At 48.0% G+C, this 11,004-nt stretch overlaps 1 protein-coding gene across 15 annotated transcripts in view; it reads right to left on the bottom strand.

Annotated features, from left to right (window-relative positions):
• Positions 1-737: 737 nt before the first annotated feature.
• Positions 738-11,004, bottom strand: part of foxp4 (forkhead box P4) — a 156,085-nt gene continuing 145,818 nt past the window's right edge. For 9 of the 15 annotated variants that reach the window (XM_031567857.2, XM_031567845.2, XM_031567847.2 and 6 more), the window contains 5 exons: positions 9,469-9,602; positions 7,934-8,000; positions 2,681-2,728; positions 2,408-2,577; positions 738-1,672 (listed from right to left, as the gene is read on the bottom strand). In XM_031567857.2, the coding sequence (XP_031423717.1) occupies positions 1,522-1,672; positions 2,408-2,577; positions 2,681-2,728; positions 7,934-8,000; positions 9,469-9,602 (570 nt within the window). In that variant the 3' untranslated portion in view covers positions 738-1,521. The remainder of the gene's footprint in view (positions 1,673-2,407; positions 2,578-2,680; positions 2,729-7,933; positions 8,001-9,468; positions 9,603-11,004) is intronic. The other 6 variants (XM_031567851.2, XM_031567860.2, XM_031567858.2 and 3 more) reach the window with 3 other exon arrangements.

The following is an 11,004-nucleotide window of genomic DNA, read 5'->3' as shown; positions in this document are numbered from 1 at the left end:
GAGATATGGAATGGTGACAACAAAACAATAAAATGACAAAACCTTGCGAAAGATAGCGGTTACTGAATTACACGGCAAAACAACGTTGATCCTTGGAAGGGAAGGACTACCAGTGAAGGCAAATAATTATAATAATAATAATTAAAATAAAAACCTGCACACGTGTGATTGAAAGGAGCAGTGAGTGCAGTGGGCTGTGTGTCGGCCTTTACCTCGCCACCCCCTCAGCCAGCACACACACACCCAGCCAGCACACACACACCCAGTCGTCCCTCAGGTGGGGGGGACAGAAGGCCCCCCCCCCCAAAGATCCTTTCCCTCCAACATCGTTTTCTTTCTCCTTTGTGTATTTATTTGTGTGTGTATGAGGGAGGATTGTTTTTCTTTGTCCTTTTTTTTTGACAAAAGAAGGGGTGAAAAACCCAGAACATTCTTGCTGCTTCTTGAAGCGTGTTGATCCCCTCAGAAAGAGGAACAGACAGGGGCCTTTTTTCCCTTCCTTTCATCTTTCCTTCGCTCGCTCGCTCTCTCCCAGGGGCCAACAGTCTATGCCTGATCTCCAAGGCTAACATTGCCCCTAGATAGAGAGTCCCCCCCCCCCCCCCCTCTCATTTCACCAGCCCACACTGACTTCAGAAACACAGCACACACAGCGTGCACACACACACACACACACACACACACACACACAGGGGTGCCTCAGGTGGACGAGGACGTGGCGTTCAGAGTCTTTCTTGTTGGCCATGTGGATGCGTGAGTTCTCACTTGTCGCCTTCTAATAAAATGATCAACTTTGTCAGTGCCGTGGCGTCCCTCTCAGACCGGCCCCCTGTGGAGGTCCCTGGCCCTCGGGGTGCGCAGGGTTAAAATAGTCCATCTGTCTGCGCCAGGGCCACCGCTGTTCTTCCGTCCGCAAGCAAAAGCAGTGTTTGTACGCAATACAAAAAAAAAAAATAGCACTAAAAAAACAAACAAAAACAAAAACAAGAGAGATAGAACTCTTGGGGACCTAAAAACAATGACAACCTTATGTGTATGCCTAGCAAACACTCACACACCTGTATGTATATTGAACTTTTTCTGGTTCCAAAGCAACACCAGCACTGAACAACAACTTAACAACTACAATCCCCCTGGATACCGTGACAACCATCTCTATGACTCCACCTGGATACTGTAACTATGGGACTGCGGTGGACAAAGAGCTTGTGTTGGGAGATCCAGGGTCGGGGTTGGGAGGGGGGGGGGTTTGGGGTTGTATACACTTACAGGATGAAAGAAAGAGGGGCATTCTAAAATGGGGGTGTAAAATAAAGTGGTGTTCTGTCATTTTTGCATTTAAGAGCAGGTAAGGTCTAACCCTGTTTTGGTTTTATTTGACATTGTTGTTGTTTCCAATCTTTTTTTTTTCTTCCTCACTTGGTTTGTGGTCATTTCATCTCTCCTCCTCATCCTCCTCCTTATATATAGGGGGCAGCTGAGGCCGCAAGGCGCCGCCCCCCTCTTCAGCCGTCAGCCAATCTACTCCAGCTCCTCCGTGGGTAGCTCCTCCTCCATGTCCCGCTCCATGTCGGCGGCCATGCTCAGGTTGTGGGAGACGCTGGCCATCAGGGACACGGGCCTGCAGTCCTCCTCCATCTCAGTGGGTTCCTCCTTCACATGGATCTGGTGTCTGACACACACACACACACACACACACACACACACACGTCAGACATCATGGACTAGCGGAGACTGATATCTTACTGACTTCATAACACCACAACACAAGTCACTTAAAAAATAACACTGACAAATGAGAAATTAATCTGGGGTATAACAAGGGTATTTAGGTATACAAGGGATATACTTAGAGCATTGTGAGTGCTCACTTAAGAATACTTAAGTAATACATTAGTATTTTATTGATATAATTATTGTATTATTATTGTAATATTAGTATTTTATCAATGTTATTATTGTATTATTATTGTAATATGAGTATTAGGGTCTGCAATGTTGTGTATATTCGAACACATAATTAGTGTATTGTTGCTATCCCATACTGCTCTACATAGGTTTATAATGTATATATTATTTAAATATTAGTGCGTATAGTTACCCATACTGCTGTGGGGGAGTTATACTGCTGTATATAATGTATATATTATTTAAATATTAGTGCGTATAGTTACCCGTACTGCTGTGGGGAGAGTTATACTACTGTATATAGTTCTATAATGTATATATTATTTAAATATTAGTGCGTATAGTTACCCATACTGCTGTGGGGGGGAGTTATACTGCTGTATATAATGTATATATTATTTAAATATTAGTGCGTATAGTTACCCGTACTGCTGTGGAGAGAGTTATACTACTGTATATAATGTATATAATGTATATATTATTTCAATATAGTGCTTACCCGTACTGCTGTGGAGAGAGGCCAGGGCTGCAGCTGCCGTTGCTGTTGACCTGCTCCACGGTGCTGCTGACGTCATCGTGTCCGACGTGGAGCATGTTGAGGCTGCCTCCTGTGCTGTTCACCAGAGAGGGGCTGTTCAGCAGGCTCAGACTGCTCTCCGCAAGCGCCGCCTGAACACACACACACACACACGAGCGTGTTAAAATACCTTCATATCCACATCTGTACCCAATGCAGACCAGCATGCACAAACAGGACGGTGCTGGTATTCACCATTGTTGAGCTGTTGAACAGGTTCAGACTGCCCTCTGTAAGTGCTGCCTGCACACACACACACACCGGACACACACACATATGGGGACAAATTAATCCCATATACACACACACATATATATGGGTACAAGTTAATCCCATACAAACACATATGGATACACATCAATCCCACTCACAAACACACAAATATATGGGTACAAATTAATTCCATCCGTCCACACACACACACACACACACACACACACACACACACACACACACACACACACACACACACACACACACACACACACACACACACACACACACACACACACACACACACACACACACACACACACACACACACACACACACACACACACTATGAAATGAAGCACACACAATTAGATGTCAGTTGAAGGAGAGGACGGACATTCAAAAATCTAAAGTCAGTTTGTGAAGGGAAGTGGAAGTTCAACACTCTAAAGTCAGTTCATGTAAATTCAGGGAGTCTGGGTCGTGCCTGCCTGGGGCGGGACAGAGGGACAGAATCAGTGTATGTTCCCAAACATTCCCGAACATTCTCAAACATTCCCGGCTGAAAGGCAGTGAGAGTCGCTGGAGCCGCGATGGGGAGTGGAGAGAGTGGACACGGGAGTGACCAAACACTCCACGCTCCGTCCACTCTCTGCCATGACCCACGGGCGCCGAGGAGGTGCCCTACGGGCGCGGAGGGGGTGCGGGGTGACTCTGTGGGCAGCCACGAGTAGCCATGATTACGGAGGGCCACCGGGTCCCCTCTCAGAACCACACACTCACACTCAGAACACACACACACACACACACACACTCACACTCAGAACACACACACAGACACTCACACTCAGAACACACACACACACACACACACACCCCCCACACACACACACACACACACACACACACACACACACACACACACACACACACTCACACACACACACAGACACTCACACTCAGAACACACACACACACACACACACCCCCCCCCACACACACACACACACACACACACACACACACACACACACACACACACCTGGACCGAGCTCACTGACCTCACCCCCAGAGAGGCGGAATCTTTTCAGACTTTTGCCCTAAATCACCCATGATGCACTTGGCCCACTCTGTGGTTTATGTGAAGTGGATGGAACACAGAAGAGTCTAGACAACAGGAGGCATGTGTGTGTGTGTGTGTGTGTGTGTGTGTGTGTGTGTGTGTGTGTGTGTGTGTGTGTGTGTGTGTGTGTGACAGAGGTGGGAGAGGGATCTTGTGCTATGAACTCTCCTAGACAACAGAAACTGAAGCACGAGCAATTTCCATGACAACCACCTCGGATTTTTTTTCATCTCCACTAAACCACAACACTCTTCTCTCAGGGCAGACTAGAGAGAGCCTGGAGTTAGTCACTATGTGTGTGTGTGTGTGTGAGAAGTGACTGAGGTCATGAGGCTATGAGTTGGTAACTTAAGTGTGTGTGTGTGTGTGTGTGTGTGTGTGTGTGTGTGTGTGTGGGGGGGGGGGGGGGGGGGGTTGTGTGTGTGTGTGTGTGTGTGTGTGTGCCTAGCTGTTTTGGGCCGACGAGGCTGTGCGGGGCAGGTAGTTAAAGGTGTTTATGAGTGTATAAAGACACACAGCTATGAGGTGTAGGAGGCTGCAGACCCACACACACACACACACACACACACACACATGCCTGATCACGCAGAGAATAGGTAGGGAGAAGCACAAAAACTGTGTGTCCATGTTAGAAACACTGATGTGTGTGAGAGTGAATATGATGTGTGTGTGTGTGTGTGAGTGTGTGTGTGAAAATATGCCACACACAACCCGACTCACGGTTCAGATTAATCTTTGTTTAAATTTTCCAATTTGGATAAACAGCATTTTTAAGGTGACGTTCCACCACTCCTCTCCTCCCACTGAAGACAGCAGTCTTCCCTCCACACACACTCAACCTCCAGCCTCAGTACACACACACACACACACACACTCACCCTCCAGCCTCAGTACACACACACACACTCACCCTCCAGCCTCAGTACACACACCACACACGCCAGCTGCGCTCGCTATTGTCTGCCTGCAGTTCCCAGTGCTGCGCCACTAGGGGGCTCCTGCTCCTCACTTTTCCCCAGTGTGCCTGCCTGCCTGCCTGCCTGCTCTCGCTCGCTCTCTCTCTCTGTCTCTCTCTCTCTCTCTCTCCCTCCGTCTTCTGCTGCTTTAGACTCTCTCGCTCCAATCAGCCACGGATCGCTGCGCTCCTGCAGCAGCAGCCTAACACTCGCAGCTACCGACTGCAGACGGACTCACACACTCATCGCTGAAAATCACTTTCTTTCTTTCTGCGTGCGAGTGCGTGCGTGCGTGTTTGTGTGTCTGCTTTTTCTCAGTAACATTTAGGCCATTTTGTCAGTAAGATCTGAGAGGTTAAAAAGGGAAGTTCAGTTTGTTTATTTTTCTTAAAATGAAAAAAGGAAAAACTCGCAGTGTTTGAGTTATACTGCCCAGCATGTACATGTCATTAAAGTCCTGTGTGTGTGTGTGTGTGTGTGTGTGTGTGTGTGTGTGTGTGTGTGTGTGTGTGTGTGTGAGTGAAACTAAATTGTGCCTTTTAAATCCTTGCATTGGTCATTAGGTGTTAAAGAGTGGAAGGACTGAGTGGGGGAGAAGGGCGGGTAGTTCTGCAGGAAGTGAGCGACAGGGGTGAAGAAGAAACACACACACACACACACACACACACACACACACACACACACACACAGGGCTGAAGGAGAAACACACACATCCAGAGGCACTGACATTTCATGGCTGATGGAAAACTTAGCAAGATACGTTCTGGTCAGTTTGTCTGCACCAGAAACACCCTTCTCACACACACACACACACACACACCCAAACCCAAGAGGAGGAGTGGAACTGAGAATTTTATGGGCATCCCATGCCAACGCAAACGACCGTAAAACTCTGAAATGTGGGGACTCGCCAAAGACAGAGAAAAAAAAGGAATGACTGAGAGTGCCACACACACACACACACACACACACACACACACACACACACACACACACGTCTGAACCCTGGAGGAACTGTTCATTGTTCACCCTAGGTCAAATACGGGCTAATTGCAACAGATGTGCAGCCTGAAATATGAAGGCTATTGGGTGAGAGACGGAGTGTGTTATGTGTGTGTGTGTGTGTGTGTGTTTGAATTTATAGGAGGTGTCATTTTATGATGTTTCAGTCATAACTGATATGAAGTTGATGAAGGAAATTTTTTAATTAAACACGACTGAAAAATAATCTTTCCAGTTTTACACACTTGAATTCCAAGTTGCCATATGTGTATTCATTAGTGTGTGTGTGTGTGTGTGTTTTGAGCTTTCCGGAAATCTCTCTATGAAGCTGAAGACACACACAAACACACACACACTTGCTTTGTAATTATACTCTGCAGAGCACCAGCGTATATGTGTGTGTGTGTGTGTGTATGTGTGTGTGTGTGTGTGTGTCTCTCATCTACAGTGGGGCTCCTCGATGGCCGAAAGTTGAAGCGGTAGGCATGTAATTAGTGGTTTGAATACGGCTGTGGTGGTGGCCACTACTGTGTGTGTGTGTGTGTGTGTGTGTGTGGAAAGTGACCTGGCCAGGATGCAGCCTTATTATAAGGTGGCCCTAGGTGGTCTGTAATTTCTTGTTTTTGATGTGCTGCTGAAGAGGAGCAGAGAGGGTTCAGACTGGTGTGTGTGTGTGTGTGTGTCACACTAGAGGGTTCAGACTGGTCCCATTCAGAGCTGTGTGTGTGTGTGTGCGTCTGTGTGTGTGTGTGTGTGTGTGTGTCTCACACTAGAGGGTTCAGACTGGTCCCATCCAGAGCTGTGTGTCTCACACTACAGAAGATTCACACACACACGTCATTTTTTACTAAAAACACATCGAAATAGAGATGTTTTAAATTCAGTTAAAGGAGTTTGTTAAGTTAAAATCAACAGCAGACCTCTGTGATTCAAAACATGAAATGGACACTGGCCTGAAAAGTAGAGAGAGAAAGTAAAAGAGTGTGTGTGTGTGTGTGTGTGTGTGTGTGTGTGCGTGCGTGTGTGCGCGCGTGTGTGTGTGTGCGTGTGCGTGTGCTTGAGTGAGCAGGCTGGTAGCTGGGGACGGTGCCACTGCATGTTTGCCTTTGTAGCGAGACGCTTGTTTGTGTCGGAGTGTGCCTTTGTAGCGAGACGCTTGTTTGTGTGTGGCCGTTTCTGCATGGCTGCCTCCATTTCCATAGCAATGGCACGCAGAGTCAGGGGGGACAGGGTAGACTGGGGCACTGCCTGTGTGTGTGTGTGTGTGTGTGTGTGTGTGTGTGTGTGTGTGTGTGTGTGTGTGTGTGGCACAGTGTGAGGTAGGGGATTGTGTGGACTGATCCCTGTTTAGCTGGGTTGTTTGGCTGTGTGTGTGTGTGTGTGTGTGTGACGAGCGTTGCCACTGTTGACTCCACTGTCGTCAGCAGAGATGGATGAGTGTAAAGATGACAGTGGGAGACAGACAGAGATGTTGAGATGCAGAGAAAGAAAGGGAGAAAGACACACACTCACACACACACACACACACACACACACACACACACACACACACACACACACACACACACACACACACACACACACACACACACACACACACACACACACACACACACACACAGAAAGGCAGAGTGAAAGGAAGCAAAAGAAAGATATGAAGAGGCCGGAAAAGGACACCACCACAAACTCATCTCAATCCATCAACTCTGTAAAAAAACAAAAACAAAACACCCACCCACACACACACACACCCACACACACACACACACACACCCACACACACACCCACAAAGCGTGGTTTCTGCGTATGAGGCAGAAGAGAGAAGGCAGCTATGACACTGCAGCTTTAAGAGATTTTTCTGGGACAGACACTAATTTTATGCAGTGACCTTAATTGACAAATACTTGATGCTATAAATCATCGGTGTGCCTGTGTGTGTGTGTGTGTGTGTGCAGGCGTGTGTGAGTGTGTGTCATGGGAAGAGTGTGTGTAGGAGGTTTGGGAATGTGCTAATTATAACAGGAAATTGATATCAGTGCCCTTGTGCTTTTGATCCAGACTTAATTTCTTTATTTCAGCCGTGGCGGGAGTGTGTGTGTGTGTGTGTGTGTGTGTGTGTGTGTGTGTCACTGTGCTACGGGGGCAACACTCACCTGGTAGCTGGCGTTGAGGGATCCGAAACCGAGGCCTGAAATCATGTTCTTCACAAGGGTGGGGCTTCTGCAAGACACACACACACACACACACACACACACACACACACACACACACACACACACACATTTAGTGAAATTTTACAAAAACGTGCACATGATGCATCAATTCATTATTAGTTATTTCCAATAAAAATACATTTTGGAGTTCAAAGAATTATTTTACTAAAACAAAGTTGTTTCTGTGCTTGAAAACAATGTCTGGCAATACCACACAGCTGCACAGACACCAGAGACAAGCATACACACAAATAAACACACAAACACACACACACACTACGGTTACACAAACACCAGTCACCAAACACCAGTCATGTCTGTAAACACAGGCATTCTGTTGGCCCAGAGCAGCACACACACACACACACAGTCACATACACACACTCACACACACACACACCACACACACTTGGCTCAGTCTCCCATTTGTTTCCAGTCAGTGAGCTGCGGGGCTGAAGTCTGGCAAGCAGGCCGTCGCCGTGGTAATTTGCCGTGGTGTCCGTGGCAGCGCTTGAAAAGGCGTGTAACATCTGTTTGTACAAACACAAGCTAGCAGGCGCACACATACACACACACACACGCCTTCTGCTGCGCCCACACACAACACTAAACGCTGTGGACACAGAGGGAGCAAACACACACACACACACACACACACACACACACAACATGGCATGTGATTCCACACACACACACATACGCACACGCACGCAGACACACACAGAAAGGCAAGACGGCCCTGCTCTCCACTCTGATAGCAATATGCACATCTGAGGGACACACACACACACACACACACACACACACACACACAGTCCTAGTTCCATTAAGGTGGGGATCACACCGATCTGCAGTAGCGGTAAAAGCAGTAGATTTTCTAGGCTTTTCTGTTTGCGGTGGTTCTCCAGCGGAGCCCCGCGGTTGACCCTGTTAGCGTGGCACTAATGACACGGGAGCAGAGTGTGTGTGTGTGTGTGTGTGTGTGTGGGTGCGGTTGACCCTGCTAGCGTGGAGCTAATGGCGCGGGAGCAGACTGCTGATTCCAATTGAACTCCGCTCAGCTTCCAGAGCCAAACTCCACAATCATGAGTGTCAATTCAATGTATCCTAGCAACATCTCAGGCATTCTGACCAATCCCAGCAGCAAGATTATTTATGGTGGCAGAATGGTACTTTACGCTGTACAGAAATGAGTACTTCACGTCACTTAGCAACGACACAGAACTTTAAACTAAATGTTTAAACTAATGGAATTATTATGGTCTGCGCGTTGCGTTACGCATCTCCCCTGCCACTTCAGTTTTTCAATGTGATCCCCACCTAACACACACACACACACACACACACACACCCACACAGACACACACACACAGCCACAGCCACACCCACACACACACACAGACACACCCGCACCCACCCACACACACACACAGACACCAGAGACTTGTGTAGACTTATGTGAGGTTGTTGCTGACCCTGACACACACCCGGTCATCTTTGGTGGTCTCCTCTTTTGGTATTCCACTTCATCCACGGTCCACACGGCCCCTTTGACATTCTCCACGCGCACAAAACACTTATGCAGGCTCAGGTTGTGGCGCACGGCATTCTGAGAGAGGGAGAGGGAGAGAGAGAGAGGGAGGGAGGGAGAGAGAGGGAGACAGAGAAAGAGAGGGAGAGAGAGAGAGAAAGAGAGGGAGAGAGAGAGAAAGTGGGGTCATTTTCACAGATTAGCACAATGATCTTTGTGAGTGCAGAGACTCAGCTGTGTGGCATAACACAGTTTAAGACAATGAGGAGTAATTAGGGTCCATTCTTAACCGTCACAATATCACAATACAGTCACAGCCTCCTCTCTAATTAAAACCACTGGAGGAGAGAGAGAGAGGGATAGAAGAGAGAGAGATGGAAGAGAGAAAAAGAGAGAGGGGGGAGAGGGGAGGAGATGGGAGGAGGGGAAAAGAGGAGAGGAAAGGACAGTATAGAAAAGGACGAGAGAAGAGGAGAGGAGAGGAGGAGAGGAGAGGAGAGGAGAGGAGAGGAGAGGAGAGAAGGAGATGGGAGGAGAGGAGAGGAGAGGGGGAGAGGGGAGGAGAGGAGAGGAGAGGAGAGGCGAGGCGAGAAGTGGAACATGAGGGTTGTGGCTTTGTGGGCAGACTTGGGGATCGTCTCAGCTAGTTTTATCTCCCCATCTTACAAACCGCAAGCCAACACCATACAACACACACACACCACCCTCTCCTCACCGCAAGGGAACACCATACAGCACACACACGAGTCGACTGCATGGATTTTTACCACAGCTTCGTTTTACACACACACACACACACACACACACACACACACACACACACACACACACACACACACACACACACACACACTAACAATTATGAGAATGTTCGCGATGTAACACTCTAGCTGCTGCAGCAACAAAACAATAACTAGACAGAGAAAAAAACTCACAGGAGGAGGGGGGGGGGTGTTCTATCTCTCCACGCTACAAATAAGAGAAGGATGCACCCTGCCCCCGCCCCCCCCAAATCTACACCCGCCCCCCCCCACCCCACCTCCCCCACAGTCCTTTTTCCCCCAGACTTTAAATTTCACTAATCAGCCCCCATCTCCAATGAGCCCCTCCAGGGAGAGGCCTCCCTTTTCATCTGCTATTTGTAGTTTGTTCATGGCCAATTTCATTACCAACTTTAATTCGTGTATAATTAAATCCTGTGTATTTTCTCCGACACGTTCTCTTTCTGGCGCGCCGTGAGGGAGAAGGGAGGGCCCGCGGACGGGCAGAATCACTCCTAGCCGTAATTACAAGTGCCATAATCAGGAGAAGGCCTCCCTCCCGCCGCTGAATAAATTTCCGTGTTGCCGGAGCGATGATGCTTAGTTTGGCAAATTAGTATGACCCCAATTTCAGAGCGCCACCTCGCCAATTCTATTTGCATTCGCGTCCGTGATGAAAGACTAATTCTCCCGGTTAAAACATTAGCAGCGATTTAAAG

Source organism: Clupea harengus, chromosome 5 (assembly GCF_900700415.2).
Source record: "Clupea harengus chromosome 5, Ch_v2.0.2, whole genome shotgun sequence".
Lineage (NCBI taxonomy): Eukaryota > Metazoa > Chordata > Actinopteri > Clupeiformes > Clupeidae > Clupea > Clupea harengus.
Note: the sequence above shows the minus strand (reverse complement) of the source record. Positions and strands in the feature narration are given on the sequence as shown.